The sequence below is a fragment of the Phyllobates terribilis genome, unplaced genomic scaffold (genome assembly GCF_046119375.1).
Source record: "Phyllobates terribilis strain yellow unplaced genomic scaffold, ASM4611937v1 Scaffold_7__3_contigs__length_470593459, whole genome shotgun sequence".
In the NCBI taxonomy this organism is placed as follows: Eukaryota; Metazoa; Chordata; class Amphibia; order Anura; family Dendrobatidae; genus Phyllobates; species Phyllobates terribilis.
The window spans coordinates 127,523,655-127,545,083 of NW_027362767.1; the positions used below are offsets into that span (position 1 = coordinate 127,523,655).

The window sequence follows — 21,429 nt, forward strand, 5'->3', positions numbered from 1 at the left end:
TAAAAATCACCTGCTACCGACTTGCGCCGTACATGTGTGGTGGATGTCAGTAAGGGGTTAAAAGGGATGTCTAGTTTGGGGGAAATTCTATCTTTTTTTTTCTTTACTTAATTTCATGTATTTTAGGGTAAAAATATTTTTTTGCAATTGGGTTTCATCAAAAATTTTGCAGTTTTGTTTCTACAGGCTTTTTGTGTCCCGGAACATTCAACTTTGATGTGGTCAGCTGAGAGGAGCGGAGAAAAAAACAGGGTTACAAACGCTCCAGTCACAAGGAGCTCACTGATTGATCCTCAGTTAACTCTTTCTACAGCCAGCTCTGCACATGACACACACGGCTCTGCACGACACACACAGCTCTGCACATGACACACACGACTCTGCACGACACACACAGCTCTGCACATGACACACACGGCTCTGCTGCAGGCTGTCATACACGTCACGTGACTCCTCTCCAACCTCACAATCACAGGCTGACTCCGCCCACACATGATTGATCACATGGTCGTGACGTCAGCAGAGGTCTCCCGGCTCCAGCATCTTCTCCGACCTTTGCTGTGTGGCTGTCCCCGTTACCCTGGGACAGGCTCGCTGTACGGCAGTGACGTGACGCCGGGTAACTAATGCATAGCGGGTGTGAGGAGGGCGCTGCAGTGCCGGTTGTCCGCGATGATTGTGGGAGAGCGCCGGTCCCCGGGCTGCAGTCAGAGGTGGCGGGAGCCGGTGTGATATGTCGGTGTGTGGTGTCAGCCGGCTGCTGTGCTGTCCGGTCCTCCAGTCACTGCCGGCGGGCACTTTCACTTTGTGCACATGTGGTTTTCCCTGCCACAGGCCCCTCCCCCATAATGTCCTATGCCCCCTGTCACCCGTGTGCCCGCTATGTGCCGGCCGTGCCCCCCCCCCAGTCACCCGTGTGCCCGCTATGTGCCGGCCGTGCCCCCCCCAGTCACCCGTGTGCCCGCTATGTGCCGGCCGTGCCCCCCCCAGTCACCCGTGTGCCCGCTATGTGCCGGCCGTGCCCCCCCCAGTCACCCGTGTGCCCGCTATGTGCCCCCCCCCCAGTCACCCGTGTGCCGGCCGTGCCCCCCCCCAGTCACCCGTGTGCCGGCCGTGCCCCCCCCCAGTCACCCGTGTGCCGGCCGTGCCCCCCCCCAGTCACCCGTGTGCCGGCCGTGCCCCCCCCCCAGTCACCCGTGTGCCGGCCGTGCCCCCCCCCCAGTCACCCGTGTGCCGGCCGTGCCCCCCCCCCAGTCACCCGTGTGCCGGCCGTGCCCCCCCCCCAGTCACCCGTGTGCCGGCCGTGCCCCCCCCCCAGTCACCCGTGTGCCGGCCGTGCCCCCCCCCAGTCACCCGTGTGCCGGCCGTGCCCCCCCCCCAGTCACCCGTGTGCCGGCCGTGCCCCCCCCCCAGTCACCCGTGTGCCGGCCGTGCCCCCCCCCCAGTCACCCGTGTGCCGGCCGTGCCCCCCCCCCAGTCACCCGTGTGCCGGCCGTGCCCCCCCCCCAGTCACCCGTGTGCCGGCCGTGCCCCCCCCCCAGTCACCCGTGTGCCGGCCGTGCCCCCCCCCCAGTCACCCGTGTGCCGGCCGTGCCCCCCCCCCAGTCACCCGTGTGCCGGCCGTGCCCCCCCCCCAGTCACCCGTGTGCCGGCCGTGCCCCCCCCCCAGTCACCCGTGTGCCGGCCGTGCCCCCCCCCCAGTCACCCGTGTGCCGGCCGTGCCCCCCCCCCAGTCACCCGTGTGCCGGCCGTGCCCCCCCCCCAGTCACCCGTGTGCCGGCCGTGCCCCCCCCCCAGTCACCCGTGTGCCGGCCGTGCCCCCCCCCCAGTCACCCGTGTGCCGGCCGTGCCCCCCCCCCAGTCACCCGTGTGCCGGCCGTGCCCCCCCCCCCAGTCACCCGTGTGCCGGCCGTGCCCCCCCCCCAGTCACCCGTGTGCCGGCCGTGCCCCCCCCCCAGTCACCCGTGTGCCGGCCGTGCCCCCCCCCCAGTCACCCGTGTGCCGGCCGTGCCCCCCCCCCAGTCACCCGTGTGCCGGCCGTGCCCCCCCCCCAGTCACCCGTGTGCCGGCCGTGCCCCCCCCCCAGTCACCCGTGTGCCGGCCGTGCCCCCCCCCCAGTCACCCGTGTGCCGGCCGTGCCCCCCCCCCAGTCACCCGTGTGCCGGCCGTGCCCCCCCCCCAGTCACCCGTGTGCCGGCCGTGCCCCCCCCCCAGTCACCCGTGTGCCGGCCGTGCCCCCCCCCCAGTCACCCGTGTGCCGGCCGTGCCCCCCCCCCAGTCACCCGTGTGCCGGCCGTGCCCCCCCCCCAGTCACCCGTGTGCCGGCCGTGCCCCCCCCCCAGTCACCCGTGTGCCGGCCGTGCCCCCCCCCCCAGTCACCCGTGTGCCGGCCGTGCCCCCCCCCCCAGTCACCCGTGTGCCGGCCGTGCCCCCCCCCCCAGTCACCCGTGTGCCGGCCGTGCCCCCCCCCCAGTCACCCGTGTGCCGGCCGTGCCCCCCCCCCCAGTCACCCGTGTGCCGGCCGTGCCCCCCCCCCCAGTCACCCGTGTGCCGGCCGTGCCCCCCCCCCCAGTCACCCGTGTGCCGGCCGTGCCCCCCCCCCCAGTCACCCGTGTGCCGGCCGTGCCCCCCCCCCCAGTCACCCGTGTGCCGGCCGTGCCCCCCCCCCCAGTCACCCGTGTGCCGGCCGTGCCCCCCCCCCCAGTCACCCGTGTGCCGGCCGTGCCCCCCCCCCCAGTCACCCGTGTGCCGGCCGTGCCCCCCCCCCCAGTCACCCGTGTGCCGGCCGTGCCCCCCCCCCCAGTCACCCGTGTGCCGGCCGTGCCCCCCCCCCCAGTCACCCGTGTGCCGGCCGTGCCCCCCCCCCCAGTCACCCGTGTGCCGGCCGTGCCCCCCCCCCAGTCACCCGTGTGCCGGCCGTGCCCCCCCCCCCAGTCACCCGTGTGCCGGCCGTGCCCCCCCCCCCAGTCACCCGTGTGCCGGCCGTGCCCCCCCCCCCAGTCACCCGTGTGCCGGCCGTGCCCCCCCCCCCAGTCACCCGTGTGCCGGCCGTGCCCCCCCCCCCAGTCACCCGTGTGCCGGCCGTGCCCCCCCCCCCAGTCACCCGTGTGCCGGCCGTGCCCCCCCCCCCAGTCACCCGTGTGCCGGCCGTGCCCCCCCCCCCAGTCACCCGTGTGCCGGCCGTGCCCCCCCCCCCAGTCACCCGTGTGCCGGCCGTGCCCCCCCCCCCAGTCACCCGTGTGCCGGCCGTGCCCCCCCCCCCAGTCACCCGTGTGCCGGCCGTGCCCCCCCCCCAGTCACCCGTGTGCCGGCCGTGCCCCCCCCCCCAGTCACCCGTGTGCCGGCCGTGCCCCCCCCCCCAGTCACCCGTGTGCCGGCCGTGCCCCCCCCCCAGTCACCCGTGTGCCGGCCGTGCCCCCCCCCCCAGTCACCCGTGTGCCGGCCGTGCCCCCCCCCCCAGTCACCCGTGTGCCGGCCGTGCCCCCCCCCCCAGTCACCCGTGTGCCGGCCGTGCCCCCCCCCCCAGTCACCCGTGTGCCGGCCGTGCCCCCCCCCCCAGTCACCCGTGTGCCGGCCGTGCCCCCCCCCCCAGTCACCCGTGTGCCGGCCGTGCCCCCCCCCCCAGTCACCCGTGTGCCGGCCGTGCCCCCCCCCCCAGTCACCCGTGTGCCGGCCGTGCCCCCCCCCCCAGTCACCCGTGTGCCGGCCGTGCCCCCCCCCCCCAGTCACCCGTGTGCCGGCCGTGCCCCCCCCCCCAGTCACCCGTGTGCCGGCCGTGCCCCCCCCCCCAGTCACCCGTGTGCCGGCCGTGCCCCCCCCCCCAGTCACCCGTGTGCCGGCCGTGCCCCCCCCCCCAGTCACCCGTGTGCCGGCCGTGCCCCCCCCCCCAGTCACCCGTGTGCCGGCCGTGCCCCCCCCCCCAGTCACCCGTGTGCCGGCCGTGCCCCCCCCCCCAGTCACCCGTGTGCCGGCCGTGCCCCCCCCCCCAGTCACCCGTGTGCCGGCCGTGCCCCCCCCCCAGTCACCCGTGTGCCGGCCGTGCCCCCCCCCCCAGTCACCCGTGTGCCGGCCGTGCCCCCCCCCCCAGTCACCCGTGTGCCGGCCGTGCCCCCCCCCCCAGTCACCCGTGTGCCGGCCGTGCCCCCCCCCCCAGTCACCCGTGTGCCGGCCGTGCCCCCCCCCCCCAGTCACCCGTGTGCCGGCCGTGCCCCCCCCCCCCCAGTCACCCGTGCCCCCCCCCCCCCAGTCACCCGTGTGCCGGCCGTGCCCCCCCCCCCCCAGTCACCCGTGTGCCGGCCGTGCCCCCCCCCCCCAGTCACCCGTGTGCCGGCCGTGCCCCCCCCCCCCAGTCACCCGTGTGCCGGCCGTGCCCCCCCCCCCCCAGTCACCCGTGTGCCGGCCGTGCCCCCCCCCCCCAGTCACCCGTGTGCCGGCCGTGCCCCCCCCCCCAGTCACCCGTGTGCCGGCCGTGCCCCCCCCCCCCAGTCACCCGTGTGCCGGCCGTGCCCCCCCCCCCCAGTCACCCGTGTGCCGGCCGTGCCCCCCCCCCCCAGTCACCCGTGTGCCGGCCGTGCCCCCCCCCCCCCAGTCACCCGTGTGCCGGCCGTGCCCCCCCCCCCAGTCACCCGTGTGCCGGCCGTGCCCCCCCCCCAGTCACCCGTGTGCCCTTTATGTGCCGACCGTGCCCCCCCAAGTCACCCCTGTGCCCTTTATGTGCCGGCCGTGCCCCCCCCCCAGTCACCCGTGTGCCGGCCGTGCCCCCCCCCCCAGTCACCCGTGTGCCGGCCGTGCCCCCCCCCCCCCCAGTCACCTGTGTGCCGGCCGTGCCCCCCCCCCCCAGTCACCCGTGTGCCGGCCGTGCCCCCCCCCCCCAGTCACCCGTGTGCCGGCCGTGCCCCCCCCCCCCAGTCACCCGTGTGCCGGCCGTGCCCCCCCCCCCAGTTACCCGTGTGCCGGCCGTGCCCCCCCCCCAGTTACCCGTGTGCCGGCCGTGCCCCCCCCCCCAGTCACCCGTGTGCCCTTTATGTGCCGACCGTGCCCCCCCAAGTCACCCGTGTGCCCTTTATGTGCCGGCCGTGCCCCCCCCCCAGTCACCCGTGTGCCGGCCGTGCCCCCCCCCCCCCAGTTACCCGTGTGCCGGCCGTGCCCCCCCCCCAGTTACCCGTGTGCCGGCCGTGCCCCCCCCCCAGTCACCCGTGTGCCCTTTATGTGCCGACCGTGCCCCCCCAAGTTACCCCTGTGCCCTTTATGTGCCGACCGTGCCCCCCCAAGTTACCCCTGTGCCCGCTATGTGCCGGCCGCGCCCCCCTACCCCCCCCTCCCTAGTCACCCGTGTGTCGGCTGTGCCCTCTAGTCACAGAATTGATATAGGTTTTGGCAAAACTTAGGTAGGCTCAGATGTATTCTTTCTAAGAAAAGTCTTCCATCTTGCTTCCCTACCCCCCCACAGGCCAGACGTGTGGAGAACATGAGAGATTATCACGTGCAATACACAACCGCTGCTCACCATTACTGCTGCTCTTATGAAGAAGCTTTCTCCTCCTCCTCCCATCAAAGTTTTATCATCTTAATATATTGCACTCATCATAGTATACAGCACTGTGTAATTACAATTGCCATTTTCCCTTTCTACCCAGCAAATTCTTATTTTTTTCTCCACTATGTAGAAACAGGAAGTCTCTTGTCCCTGCAGAAATCATTCCCATCTTCACCTCCTAACCCATCTGCTCCTCCTCACCCTGCCAGGGACTTTTGCAGTCACTCATGACTCCTTTTGAGAACTTTGACCTCCTGTTTCTACATAGAGCTGAGAAGGATTCAATTAGTCAGTTTTTAATCACATGATGTCATAGACCTAATGGAAAAGAGAAGAATTATCTTCGTAGAAAGGGAAAATGAGCAACTGTAAGTACACAGCTATATAATGTAACTGTGATATATTAAGAGGATAAAGACTTTGATGGGAAGAAGAGGAGGGCTTCTTTAATGTTGCTGCAGGCCTATTGGCAGCCTCAGGGACCAATTTTCTTCTTGTCTTTTCATCAATTTTTGAGACAGGTTCAGTTCTAGGTAAAGTCACTGTTTTGCTGAATTTAAGCCACTTCTTGATGGCGTTCTCAGTGTCCATGCTATATCTGAGTATTGCCTTGTAAATGTTTTTGTATCCTTCTCCTGATTGATAACTTTCCACAATGAGATCCCTCTGCTGTGTTGTCAGCTGTTTGCTGACCACGGCTTACTGGAAAATCCTCCTAGAACAGCTAAACTTGATATGAGGTTACTCAGAATCACTGTAAATACAAAGTGGCGCTTGCCACTGTCCAGAAGTCCGGGGCGTGTGGCCCTCTGCTCCATCATGCTATATCTCTTCAGTAAATGTTATTTTGTTTTTCTCTCACATCACAGTTCTAATTTCAATGTGTTTTTTTTCCCCCTTCTTGCAGGAAGACGTCATGTCAAAATTTAGCCTTTCACATCAGGTTGGCTTTGGCCTGGTGGCTGGAGTGGCGGCTGGGGTGGTGGTATATCTGCTTCACAGACACCATCATAGGGATCCTAATAAAAAAACCACAAAGCAAAATGGCTATCATGTGAGGGCAGAGCGGGATCACACGCTCACAGCGAATTATTCCCAAGGTTTGTCACGTGTCGCATGTCTGGACGTGTATGATTGCGTGCTGCTAAGTAATACGCCCGTACATCTGCTTTCTCCCAGCGTTGTCAGCGAGCTCTGACGTTGTCGCCGCATCCCGTCGTGAGCAGATGGAGTTATTGACGCGTCTGGACGACGTCCTGGGCAGCATCACTGAGCTGCGGCAGGAGATCGACTCTCTGCGGAGCGTCCTGCACGGCCTCGCTGAAGATATTGTAGGAGAAGTCCGGTGGGTTCATGTCAGCGTGGTGGTGCCATTCCTTATACCATTCTTATGTGAAATAACTTCGAAATTATGCAAATAAATGAAATATTCAAGGGCTATTGCATCCGATCACAATTATCTGATCACATCCAACTAAAATGGTTGCAGCTCGAGGGCATCTTCCGGTAGAATAGATGTTAGAAGAATTGATGACCTAGAATATAAGTGAATGAGAGACATCTGTAGAATCAGTGGCGGCCTCTACCCTGTCAGTGGCGCCCGCTACACTATATTAAGAGCTGTGTCGCTCATGGTCATGGGGCACCTCAGAGCTTTCAGTCATCTGATTGTTGGGGGCTGGAACTTGGACCCTCACTGATCTAAACAATTCATGACCTCCCTTGAGGTCATCAATAGTAAAGTGTACCTGTCATGTCAGATGACTTTAAAATAAGCAACTGTCATGTGTGCACTTGGGTAATAACACCATTCATAGTCAACATATGACTTGTACCCTGCATTTTTTAACCACTTTTCCCCTCTGTAAGTCCCATCTCTAATTTTCAGTTGTCTCTCAGATGGTGGGTGGCCACTAGCTGCCATGATGTCGCCTATGCACAACATCGAAACATGAGCAATTCCTCCTCTACTGTTTATATATAGCCCATGTTAAGAATCAGTAACAGCCATGAGAAAATTACTCCGCAGCACTGAGCAGTGCAGCTGTGAATCCAGCAATGGTGTTAGAATAACACTTAATAGAAAGCTGCAATCTGTGTGTCCGTGCCTTTGAGTTGGTGGTGGTGTCTCATAAGTGAAGAAAGAAGTACCGCTATATTCTAACGTTTATTTTCTTGTATTTTTGACTTGTGCCAAGTTTGCGGAACTTGTGAAAGTTTATTATATGTAAAGAAACAATTTTGTTTTTTTTTAGACTGGTGTAAATATAGGGAACTTGAATCCATAGCACATTGCAATAAAAAATGGTATGATTTTTACCAGGTCACATCTGGAGGAGAACCAACGGGCTATTCGGCGGTGCCGATACCTGCCGCACAGAGAGAGGACGGACTCCACCGGCTCCAGCTCCATCTACTTTACAGCAGGGTCTGGCGCAGCTCAGACCGATGTGGAAAGTGAAGGAGGGTGAGTGCTACATGAGACGGCCATGCTGCTGCTTGTCTGCTGGTTACCGATCACCTAAGGATTAATACCTGTTTCTTTGTACGACCCCCGTATGAGATGTCCTAAAATGTTTTTGCCCATTTGTTAGAAACCGATCAGCCCTAATAAGAACCTGGTGCAGAGCCCACCATTAATGCCACAGACCACTCTTCCTGCTATGGCGGATCAGTGTGATGTAGACCAGGAGCAGGTTTGGTCCCGGAGGCTTTACACCAGGTCTGACCTCGCTGCTGTCTCCGCCTGTCACTGACGCCCTGGATCCGCTTCTGCAGCTGCAGGAATTTTTTTCTTTTCTTATGCAGCTGTTAAATCCGCGGTCAGTAGTAAGACACAATGTAGGGTTTAAAGAGTTAAAATAGCGTTTCTGGGAATATTGCCCACCCTATAGAGCTGAGAGTATTTTGTCAGGGGGGCTGCTCTGTTGTGCGGTCATCCAAGGCCCTTCTCAGAAAGAACAAGGTAGAACCATCGCGAAGATGGAGCGCAGAACAAATGTCTTGGCTCCTCCACGCACCAGCGCCAGTGTTTGCTTTGGCTGACGCCACGGCACCGAGGTGAATTTTTCTCTTTCCCTGTTTTTCATGAGAATCCTCAAGGTCCATTTTGACGGTTTCATTTTTCATCTTTTTAGCAAAACCCAAAACCCCAGAGTGCACATTGTTCTCAGCCTTCCAAATCCTAACTGGAGCGTAATAGGGAAAAAGCTGCCCGTCAGCAATATACGCGCCAAACCGAGGAGTCCGCTGTGTTACTGGACCCTTCCTGATCTAGGTGTCGGGAGCACAGCAAAAACAGGCTTTATTAATTCCCGATTTAACCCTTTCTCGCTGCGGACAATATTTTAGTTTTTTATTTTTCCCTGTCTTCCATCATTTTTGTATATCCATGCTGGACATGTTATCATTTTGAGGGTTGCTGTTTAATTTACCTTACAAGGTTCTGAAAAACTTCTTTGTGGAGTGGAGAATTAAAAAAAAAACGCCGTGCCTCCATTATTGCACCCGTCCACTGTATGGTAAGGGTAGGAGCACACACAGGGTTTTGCTAAAGACAAGTTTTCCAATGAAAACTATACCAGGAAACCTTTTTTTGGGGAAATTTTTTTGAGGAGTATTTTGTTTCCTTTAGTGGTTTTGAAAAGGTTTTTTCATGCGTTTTTGATGGGAAAGTTTCTAGTTTGGAGCATTTTCCATCAGGAGCCGCTTTGAGGAAGTGACAGGCAGCTTTATTTTCCCCACTGCGCATTATTTAAAATCTAGAGTGGAAGAAAAACTCTCGAAAGACTGAAGGTGTGAACAGCAAAGTAGTTATGCAATTTTTTCAGACTTTTTTCAGAGCGAACCTATTCAAAAAGACTTCTCAAAAAACTGTGCACATACCTTAAATATAACACATCCACTCCTGTGCCTGCCCCATACATTGCCCCCCAACCATCTGCTGGACATGTATACCATAGATATCCAAAAAGGAGGAGAAGTGGGGGAATCCCAAAATCTCTGATGGTCAAATACATGGCGTTGTCATTCCTGAATGTCTTCTGCTAATACTCCTCTCATGCCACACATTTGGGGTACGTCCACGTTTTCTGCAACGAAATCTGCCAGGTCACAAATCATGGGATTTCTGTTGCAAATTTTGTCTTGGAAAAGCTGCCAAAAATCCTCAGTGTAAATTATGCTACGGATTGAAAATCTGCACCACAGGTCAATTTTCTCCAAGGCAAATGGAAGAGATTTATTAAATTCACATTTACAGTGCCGCCACTAAAAAGGGCTACTGGGAGGTGTCACCTGCCAAAATTACCGTCGTAGTGGACACAGCTGATTGGGTGCAGAAAAGATCAATCTGATTTGTTCCAAAAGCAGAATGTGGTGGAGCAGAACACGGTATTACTACATAATGATAGAGGACCTGTCACTAGGACAGAAGTGCTCATGTTTTTGCTCTCTTTATTCCTGCTGCTCACCTGAGTATTTTGTTTTTTGTTTTTATTTAATCCACCATGCATATCCAGAATTATGGGCCTTTTTATGTAGAGAGAACTTTTATGGTCCTCGGGGGCGTGTCTGTAAAAATCTTACTCCTGTGAGCCACGCCCCTTTAGTAAAGACCCTCAAAATTAACACTGGATAAAAAGGCCCATATCTCTGGAACCATTTGGTGGATTTAAAAAAAAAGAAAAAATGGGAAAACTCGGGAAGAGTGGTAATGAAATAAGAGCAAAACTGGGCACTTTTAGATCTGAGCTACTACTATTGGTGGTGAATAGAAAAAGACAACTATGTGTGTCCACTTATCAATTCCCATCAGCGGGAGAGCGGGCCCTGATCTTGGGATAGGCGCAGGTTCTGCCCCTGAAATCCGATTGTTATCTGTCTCGCCTTGATTCCGTCATGTATTCTCTTTTATAGTTACACTACAGCAAACGCCGAGTCCGACTATGATCGGGAAAGCAGCAAGGGGAGCGAGGAAGAGGAGGAGGATGAAGTAAGCTGTGAGACCGTGAGGACAATGCGGAGGGACTCTGCGGATTTAGTCACCGATGACGAAGCGACCATGTTGTCTGCCGACCCCATAGACGAGGAGTTATTGCTTTTGCTCCAGAGGTCTGATCAGTTGCACAATGGCGACGCCGAGCAGAAGAGGGAGGGGTTCCAGATGCTGGGCGCTAATAAATTGCTGGTAAGGAACCATTTTCTTACTTTCTTTTACCCTCCGGGATCCCTAGCATGGATTTTGTTTAGCCGGACTGGCAGCAGAATTTTACCCTATTTTTACAGCATTTTTGGTGTGTTTTTTTTTTTTTTTGCTGCTCCATTTTGATCTCATTGCGCAAAAACTGCAATAAAAACACTGAGATTATTTTGAAAGAAAAGCACCATAAATTAAAAACAACAAGTGGCATCTGCCTCTATCAGCCGGCTCCAGTCTCTGCTGTTTCACTCATTGCACCGCATTATAGTGATTAAACAACCATTCCGGCGCCCATCGCCGTCCCTTGGTTTCCCCTGTAGTGTTGCAGTAGATAGTAAAAGTGCTCAAATAATACTAAGGCAATTAAAAAAACAAAAAGTGAAAATGAATGGAAAAAAAAAAAATTATATAATATTAATTTTCTCTTTTTTCACACATGTGGTGTCGTCACTTGTGTAATGGTTCAATCTAGGAAATTATGAAATTAAACTCTGAAAATGTAAAAAAAAAAAATAACCTAACCCCATAAAGAGCAATCAAAACATGTACCCCAAAATGATACAAAAAGCCCCCAACATCCACCCGCTCCATATAATGGCAAGCAGTTAGATCCGCAAATGGGGTCCAAATTACCATCCATGGTTTTGATGAGCGAGCTCCTCTAGGTGTGATGGTCCGGTGGCCATGTAGGTGGCAATGTGGTTAGTTCCTAAAGCTCACCTGTCTACTGCCATTAGAAACCACTGAAACACCGAAATATTTCTTTTCCTTTTCTCAGTACGGCAACCGCCAAGACTTTGTATGGAGACTAGCGCGGTCCTACAGCGACATGTGTGAGATTACCGAAGACCTCGCAGAGAAGAAGTCCTACTCCTCGGAAGGTGCGCTGCAGGATTCTCAGCAGACTCCAATTGTTAAAGATGTTTTTAAAGTAGTAGGTGAAATGGGTGAAAAGTTGTGCAACTTTCTAATACTCTTTATAGTGCAGTTAGTGGTCTTCTGGGAGTGGACGAGAGCACGCTTGTGTATGTTCATAGGCTGAAAATAAGGGGGCTGCTTAACCCTTTAATGACCAAACATCTTTATTTTGTTTCTTCGTTGTCCCATAAAAGCAGCCCTAATATACAGGTGCTTCTCAGTAAATTAGAATATCATCAAAAAGTTAATTTATTTTAGTTCTTCAATACAAAAACTGAACCTCCTATATTATATAGAGTCATTACACACAGAGTGATCTATTTCACGTGTTGATTATGGCTTATAATATAATATATAACCTTTTTTTATTTTTTTTAGGGAAGGAAGAAATTGAAGTTGCACTCCAGACAGAAGGCCAAAGTGCGGAGTGCCACAAATGGTATGTACTCCACTGTGGGGGAGGGGGAGGGCCGTGTCCAGCCTCCATCTTCCCATAGACATAACACAGAGTACACAGCTCTGCTCACAGGGTCACTCTTCCCCCTTTTCACAGGAGATCTTCTTGACTCTTTAGCAGACACTTCATCCAGATAAGTGTTTTCTTTTTGGTACATCAAAGAGGCAAACTTTTATATACCCTCGAATTCCAGGCTTTACGCCAAAGATAAAACCCCCCCCCCCCCAAAACATTACTGCTTCCTTTAGATCTGTGTATACAACATTCTACTGCCAAGTAGTGCTTCTGGTACAACCGCGTTATTGTCTACGCTCAGAGGAATGGCTATAAAGGGGGATGTATCTGTATGTGGACTGAGACACCGCAGCCGAGAGTTACAGTTCATGTAGAAGTATTTTATATATCGTCTTACAAAATAAGTGAAGGTGCAAAGTGCTTGTAAAAAAAATAAATAAATAAATGCTGCTATTCACCTCTTATTAAAACTTCTTTTAAAAAAGAGCAAACTAATGGATTTTTAATTTTATAGCCTACTGCTGATTGCTCAGGTTACTGGCCACCTCTGCCGACTATCAGCAGTGGCCAGTCTCCTAGGCATGCATGATGCTTTAGAGCCTGGAGGCGCTGCTCTGAAGCTATCCACCAGCTTCAGTTCCCTTAGTACTTATTTATTTTAGTCACTTATATAGCGCCATTAATTCCACAGCGTTGTACAGACATCATCATCACTGTCCCCATTGGGGCTCACAATCTAGATTCCTTATCAGAGAACCCGAAGGAAACCCATGCAAACACGAGGAGAACATACAAACTCCTTGCAGATGTTGTCCTTGGTGGGATTTGAACACTGGACCCCAGCGCTGCAAGGCTACAGTGCTAACCACTGAGCCACCGTGCTGTCTGTATCTATCTGACCAGCATTTGGTTTACATTTAATCCCTTTCTGACCTGGGGCGTACTAGTACACCTCAGGTCATCACCCCCGGTTCAGTGAGGGCTCCGGCGCTGAGCCCACACTAAACCAGGCACATGTCAGCTGATTTATACAGCTGACATGTGCCCACAACAGCCACTAGTGGAATCACTATCCATTCGTGGCTGTTAACCAGTTAAATGCTGCTGTCAATCTCTGACAGCGGCATTTAACATCGCCACACCGGAAGCGCGGCATTAGTCCCGTCCATCGCTGACCCCGTCACGTGATCGCGGGTCACCGATGGGTGGGCAAGACAACCCAGGGTCTGCAGCAGACCCCTGTGGTTGTCATGTCCTGATTGCTATGAGCGCTGCCCAGTGGTCAGCGCTCATAAAAACTGAGTATTTCTGCTGCATACAGACGATCTGCTCGTTGACTATTTAAGCAAGCAAAAAATAAAAAATAAAAAAAAGATTTTAAAAATATTAAAATAAAAAAAGTTTAAATCACATCATTCAAAATAAAATAATAAAAAAAAAACACATTTGGTATCGCCGCATTCAGAATCGCTCGATCTATCAATATAAACAAATAATTATTACGATCAGTAAACGGTGTAACTAGAAAAAAAATTCTAAACGCCAGAATTATGTTTTTTTGGTCGCCGCAACATTGCAATAAAATGCATTAACGGGCGATCAAAACATCGGATCTACCCCAAAATGGAATCAATAAAAACGTCAGCTCGATGCGCAAAAAATAAGCCCTCACCCGGTCCCGGATCCCAAAAAGTGGAGGCGCTACGGGTCTTGGAAAACGGCACTTCCTTTTTTTTTTTTTTTTTTTTATAGGAAACTTTGGATTTTTTTTTTTCCACCACTTAAATAAAAAAGAACCTATACATGTTTGGTGTCTACGAACTCGTAATGACCTGGAGAATAAGAATGGAAGGTCAGTTTTAGCATTCAGTGAACAAGGTAAAAAAACAACTATGGAATGGCATTTTTTTTTTGTGCAATTTCACCGCACTTGGAATTTTTTTTCCTGTTTTCCAGCACATGATATGGTAAAACCAGTGATGTCAAAAGTACAACTCGTCCCGCAAAAAATAAGCCCTCACATGGCAATATTGTCTGAAAAATAAAAAAGTTCTGGCTCTGGGAAGAAGGGGAGCAAAAAATGAAAACGCAAAAAAACGGAAAATCACAAGGTCATTAAGGGGTTAACCAGTTCATGATTGTGCAGTTTTCCCTCATTCCAGATCAGGCACATTTTCTGGGTTTTTTATTTGTGCAATTATTTTATTTTTTTCCCCCTTTCAGATATTCAAGTATTTTTTGCGTGATACCTGGGGCTTCATTTTTATGTCAGTCATATTCTGTTTTTTTTTTTTTGTGTGTTTTTTTTTTTTTAAACGTGTTATATTTTTAAACTTCTTATTTATTTTTCATTTATTTGCACATTGTTATCCCCCATAAGTTCATAAAAGACCTTTTGGGAGGGCATTTAAATGTTAAAATATTTTTAATTTTCTTCTTATTTCCCCTGTAACTGAGACTGGTATATTCTCCCCAGTTACAGGGGAAATGCAGCCTCCTGATGGCATAGCAGAGCTGTCTGAGTCTCCTATGACCCAGCAGGTCGTGTTCCCTCACTGTACAGTGATCTCATGACCGCTGTGTATGGAGGAAGGACTGTCAGCGCCTCCTATTACTGTGTTAACAGCACTTCTTTAGCACTGTGTTTACAGCAGTGGAGAATACAGAGATGGTAATGAGCCCCCTCTGCCTTCTCTCTGGGGAGCTGGGCTGTGTCTGACAGCCGGACCCTCGCTCCTGTAGCTACACGATGGCGTGGCGCTGCGGTAATATGCAGTGTATTGTGGGGCCTCCCTGTAGTGTAGCAGAGCTCTTCCTCTCCCCTGTCGTTGCTTGTTGTCCATGTAGCACCGGTGACGTCCCCGCGCCCTGTACCATAATGCGGCCGGGGCTTTTCCATTTCACCCTATTGTTCTGGGCTCAGATGTACACTCTTCTCTGCAGCGCATTATGCACATTTGGCATTGATCGGAAGAAAGTGCAGCATGTCTGCACAAGTCGGGAGCTCACATCTGTCTCGCGTTAGGTTTTTCTTGTTTTGCGGACTCCGATACAAGAGTGAAGCCATGCCGTCCTGAGTTATTGCTCTTTCTAAGAACTGCTAACTCTGCCTGTAAAACTTTTGACTTCAACACCAAAAATAACTCTAGGCATTCATTATAAAGCTGCAGTGCATAGTGTGCATTGTCCAGATTGAAGTCACAGTTAAAGGAGTTGGGTTTTGATAACCTAGCATTAAAGGGGAACATGATGTAGGGGCAGAGACCCCGATTTGTGATGTGTCACTTACTGGTCTGTTTGCTGTCATTTTGATACCATCCCTGTTTTTCTCTGCTGTAGATCTAGCAGTGCTCTAAATACTGAGCTCTGTGTAACCCCGCCCACGTCACTGATTGGCAGCTTTCTGACAATGTACATAGAAAGCTGCCAATCAGTGGTGGGGGCGGGGTTACACAGCAGTTGACAAGGAGACACAGGACTCTTAGTCCTCTAGTGATGATCTCCTGCTGATAAAACACTGATATTATTGAAAGAACAACACGCAACCCAGTAAGTGACACATAGCTGGAATCAGGGTCTCTGCTGTTAGATTACATAGCAAAAACCTGCTTACAGATTCCCTTTAAGTCCCCCATACACATTAGACTAATGTTGGATAAACCTACTAACATCAACAGGTTCACCACTCAGTCTGATGTGTATGGGGGTCCCTGACAGATGATTGAGGAGATTTAGGATCCGTCATGTCCAATTTGGACGGCCAACCTTTTTGTTCTCCTTTTAAAGAAGTTGTCCAGTACTTTATATTACTCCCCGCCCCCAATGTATCCCCCTCGGTGGCCGCTCACAGGCATCACGTGACCCCGCGCTGACGTCACAAGTGAGGCGTGACTCAGCGCTGGGGTCCCTGTAGTGGCTGCTCAATTGTGGGTGGGGTTACCCCCTGCGTCACACCGAGCATCCACCGCGTGCTTTCCCAATGAATGGGGAGAGGCAGAGTGCGCGGTGGATGCCGGGTGTGACGCACGGGGGGGTAACCCCACCCACAATCCAGCATCCACCTGGAACGCGGAAGACAAAGACCCCCGGCTGCTGCCTGGACATGTCGTGACATCAGCGGATGTCAGAGCCGGCTGCAGCTGGGGGTCACGTGATGCCTGTGAGCGGCCAGTGATAGCGCCGCTCACAGGCAGTATCTGCAACGTAAGGTAATTACAGAAATCCTTAGGGGCCCCAGAGGGATACATTGGTGTGGGGGGGGGGGGTGTAATATAAAGTAGTGGATAACCCCTTTAAGCCTCCGCCGCTCGGCTGGACTTTCCTATGCACGGGAGTGTTGGGCGAGATAGCTGGCAGCTGAATGATCGCACAAACCATCTAATGCCATCTAATGTGTATGGGGGGTGTTAGAACAGGTCGTCAATACCAAATCGACACCTGTTTTCAGGCCCCGCGGTAAATGAAGGTGCAGCATGTACAGAGCCTGAACGTACTATGTCCGCTCATCGCGCCTGCCGTATTCCTGTTCCTCTGGGGTCTCGGTGGTGTACCTAAACCTCCTTTTAAGATAAATTGTAGTGAATCCAGCACAAACTGAATCATGAAACCTCTTGCCTTTATTTCCTTAGTGCAGCAGATTTAAAACCGTACCGACACAGAGATGCGTTTTGAACAAGTAGTTCTTTATCAAGCTCCATACACTGTACAGTGGTAGAGTTGGCGCAAATCATTTTTCAGGGGTCAGGCCAGCAATCTCTGATACCCGTTGATCTTTTTTTTTGATTAGCTGGCCTGATGCGACATCACATGTGTATCACACTGCTGCCGTGCCAGGCTGACTAATCAAAAGTAGATCCACAGACTCCCAAAAAGTAAGAAGCAGTCTCTGGGCTCCTGACGGGTCCTGCAAATCGATGTGCACCGACTCTATGTAGGGGGCTTCCACCTCTGGTCACTTTGACGTTAAAGGGATTGTATGTTTGTAGACCCAGTGCTGTGTCATTGTGGCCCTTGGTCATTAGCGGTGACCTCTTTTTCGTGTTGCGCGATGTGAACCTCCTACGGAGAAGGTGGCAATCAGTAAGTATATTAACACATGTGGTGTGTACACGATCGGCATTGCATATGGGCTAAAAAGTAAAAATAAAAATGTTGGGAGTTCTTCTTTAAGGTTCAGAAATTCAGTGAGCTCAGGCCACGATGATAGAGGAACAAAGAGTGAGCTCTAGTAGAGATATGGGGCAGATAGAAAACATTATGGAGTAGTACTGAGCTCCTCTGATCTGCAGAGCTACCATTAGTGAATGGAGCTGCAGTGCGCATGATCCACCTTCACGCCATTCAGCCCGGACTATACAGAGCCTTGGTTCTTGGGATCACTGGGGGCCAGGGTGGTCGGACCCCTAGCAATCAGTTAAGTAAAACTTTGCAACTTGAAACCACTCTTTTAAGCTGAGCTTTTGTGCCGGCCCGATCACCGGGACTTACCAGCGCTGCCACTCGCAGTAAGACCTTCCCATATATGTGTTCTGTATATTGCATAGAGCTCTACATTCTCCATAGATGCAGTCACATGCTGCAAAACTGATTGCTATGGCCACAGTACAGGTGTAATGGAATAAAGCACACTACCGAAGCTAGCCAAATGCTTCTTCTCGTCACCTATTCTCAGCTGGATTGTGCTTTTCACTTAAGGCTGAAAGACCCACAATTAATCAGCCACCTAAGACACTACCGAGTAAAGCATTTTAAAGAGTTATTCCCATCTTCATAGATGGATGTTGTTGGATAGAGTTCGTAAAAACAAGCACTTTTGCAATTTACTGCTGCTTAAAATTTTCATCCGTTCTTGAGATATTAACACTTTTGATTTTAAAGTTCGTTGCTCAGGAGACCGACCACTGCTGCTTGGCTTGTATGCACTTTTCTGAAGCTGGCCGGAATTAGGAGTAAACGGCGCGCTCCAGCGATCCTGGACAGCTTCAAAACAGCACTTACAAGCTCAATAAGTAAAGTGTTTGTAAACAGTGCGCATGTTCTACGCATGTTCTACCAGCAGTGGTCGGTCTCTAAGGCAACGAGCTGTAAACGATAAGTGTTAATATCTCCAGAACTGCTGAAAATTTTAAGAAGCAGTAAATTGCAAAAGTGCTCGTATTTACAAGCTCTGTCCGACAATACCCATTTTATAAGGATGGAAATTACCCTTTTAAAATATCGGTATCTGGTGATGTCCAGACTTTAGTCTATCACGGACCTTAAAAAAATGCACGTTTTTCTTTAGTTCAGCTTTTCCTGTAGGATTTCCTCTATAGGTTCGTCTTACGTGGACCTGCATAGACAGAAATTGCGCTATGGTATTATTCCTGAGCAGGTTACACCACAGTCATTTTAAGAGGTGTAAGTAACGAGGAGTAGTTGAATAAACCATTGCAGAGAGTTCCCTAGCGTGAGTGCTGGGGGGATGGTGGATGATGGCGTGTCGGATGGAGACCGCGTCCTCCCCCAGGAGTTCCGTGCAGAGGATGAATGTTGTGTCAGGTTGCTGGATAAATAACTTCCTATCGGTGTATGGCTTTCCTGGGGTTTGGGGAATTAGGGCTCATTTACATAAGCAGAGCCCAACAGTTTGGATCTGTTCCCAATTTTGTACATCTGTGTGTAAACAAGTCCTTATTGTGAAAGTGAAGACGGAATTACTGCAGATTAATAATGCTAAAGACCTAGTGACATGAGAACCCATAGAAACACACGGAACGTCTGCTGTTTCCAGAGGTGAGTACAGTATAGGTATATGGAAGGGTATAGAAGTACTGTATAAGTGTTGTATATGGAAGCACAATATGTGGGCAGCACGGCGGCTCAGTGGTTAGAACTGCAGCCTTACAGTACTGGGGTCCTGGGTTCAAATCCCACCAAGGACAACATCTGCAAGGAGTTTGTAAGTTCTCCCTGTGTTTGTGTGGGTTTCCTCCGGGTTCTCCGGTTTCCTCCCATACTCCAAAGACATACTGATAGTGAATGTAGATTGTGAGCCCCAATGGGGACAGTGACAATAATGTATGTGGAATATGTTGGCGCTATATAAAAATAAAGATGATTATTATTATTTATTATGTGTCAGTGTAATGTACAGTATGAGTTGTAGTCTATGTATGTGAACTTGTGTGGTAGGCCATAACTCATAGGATGGTCCTATAACTAAAATACTTGGCTTTAAAGAAAATCTGTCAGCGGGTTCTTGCTATGTAATTTGAGGACAGCATGAGGTAGGGTATAAAACACAAAATTCCACTAGGTGTACCATGTGAGGCTGTGTGCTGTTTACTTACACTAAAGGTTTTATCACTAGGACATTATCATTGCTGTGACTAGCTGGGGTGTGAGAACTAGTCCTCCTGTGATAAGCAGCTCACTGTCTATAGACAATGTACATACAGAGCCTGGTGGGAGTGGGGTTAGCTTTCTCAGCTCTACTTCATTGCTACATCTAAAAGCCCTGATGGTGTCAGAAAGGCTGCACCCAGTAATCTAAGTGACACATCACTGGATTCACGGTCTCTTTCTCTACATCATGCTGCTCGCAGATGAGGTAGCCAAAACCTGCTGACTGATTCCCATTAAGAATTTATCCGTTTTCGGAAAGCCCATTTTATTTATTTTTTAAAAAGCAAAATGCAACCTGGAAGACATGAGTTTTCCTAAACATGTTACCCTTCTCCCACACAAACCTTTTCTGGCCACTTTTCCTCCACAGTACTCTCACACTCATAATTTTGACTGTTCAATAGTCTGGACCTCTCGCTGTAGTTCCTCTGCTAGCAGCGAGGCTCTCGCTCTCTTCTTCCTCAGCAAGTCAAGACACACACACTTAATAGGCCTTGCTATTTCTCTGGCAAACTCATAACTGTTCCCATACAAAAGGGCCTCTGGAATGATATGGCACAGCCGCCCATCGCATGGAATTAAACAGTCTGTAAGCTCCCCATCCTTACTCTGTTGGTGATCTTTTCCGCCTCTCCTTGCAAGCAGGCATGCTGAGGACAGCCGCAGAGGCTATCTCCTCTCTGTAGATTTTGGCGATACACCACTTCAGATGTGCCCATTTTCCCATTTACAAGTCATGGGCTCTAATAGGCAGCATAGCTTCTACCCACATGCCCTCTGTAACTGACCCAGAATGAAGGGAAACCAGTCATTAAATAACCCGACACCAGCGTAGCTTCTCCCACATGCCCTCTGCAACTGACCCAGAATGAAGGGAAACCCGTCATTAAATAACCCCTGTCACTCTTACTTTCACTCGCTTAAAGGAGTTCTTTTGCGCATTTGATTGTAAGGGCCTATCCTTAGTATGTGTCATCACTATCGGATTAGTGGTGGTCTGACACTAATCAGCCATTATTAGCTCCGGTGGAAGGATGCGATCAGTTCTGGAGCCTGTTATCTGCCCTTTCTGCTTGCATCGCCATACATATACAGTACAGACCAAAAGTTTGGACACACCTTCTCATTTAAAGATTTTTCTGTATTTTCATGACTATGAAAATTGTACATTCACACTGAAGGCATCAAAACTATGAATTAACACATGTGGAATTATATACTTAACAAAAAAGTGTGAAACAACTGAAAATATGTCTTATATTCTAGGTTCTTCAAAGTAGCCACCTTTTGCTTTGATGACTGCTTTGCACACTCTTGGCATTCTCTTGATGAGCTTCAAGAGGTAGTCACCGGAAATGGTTTTCACTTCACAGGTGTGCCCTGTCAGGTTTAATAAGTGGGATTTCTTGCCTTATAAATGGGGTTGGGACCATCAGTTGTGTTGTGCAGTAGTCAGGTGGATACACAGCTGATAGTCCTACTGAATAGACTGTTAGCTGCTTTTTTCTTGCCATAATACAAATTCTAAGTAAAGAAAAACGAGTGGCCATCATTACTTTAAGAAATGAAGGTCCGTCAGTCCGAAAAATTGGGCAAACTTTGAAAGTGTCCCCAAGTGCAGTTGCAAAAACCATCAAGCGCTACAAAGAAACTGGCTCACATGAGGACTGCCCCAGGAAAGGAAGACCAAGAGTCACCTCTGCTTCTGAGGATAAGTTTATCCGAGTCACCAGCCTCAGAAATCGCAGGTTAACAGCAGCTCAGATTAGAGACCAGGTCAATGCCACACAGAGTTCTAGCAGCAGACACATCTCTTCAACAACTGTTAAGAGGAGAGTTTGTGCAGCAGGCCTTCATGGTAAAATAGCTGCTAGGAAACCACTGCTAAGGACAGGCAACAAGCAGAAGAGACTTGTT

At 51.9% G+C, this 21,429-nt stretch overlaps 1 protein-coding gene across 2 annotated transcripts in view; it reads left to right on the plus strand.

Moving 5' to 3' along the window:
* The first annotated feature begins 484 nt into the window (after positions 1-484).
* Positions 485-21,429, plus strand: part of RMDN3 (regulator of microtubule dynamics 3) — a 34,010-nt gene continuing 13,065 nt past the window's right edge. Inside the window, exons 1-7 of one of the 2 annotated variants that reach the window (XM_073639127.1) lie at positions 485-637; positions 6,444-6,636; positions 6,716-6,881; positions 7,860-8,003; positions 10,454-10,724; positions 11,515-11,617; positions 12,033-12,093. In XM_073639127.1, the coding sequence (XP_073495228.1) occupies positions 6,453-6,636; positions 6,716-6,881; positions 7,860-8,003; positions 10,454-10,724; positions 11,515-11,617; positions 12,033-12,093 (929 nt within the window). In that variant the 5' untranslated portion in view covers positions 485-637; positions 6,444-6,452. The remainder of the gene's footprint in view (positions 638-6,443; positions 6,637-6,715; positions 6,882-7,859; positions 8,004-10,453; positions 10,725-11,514; positions 11,618-12,032; positions 12,094-21,429) is intronic. The other variant, XM_073639126.1, reaches the window with a different exon arrangement.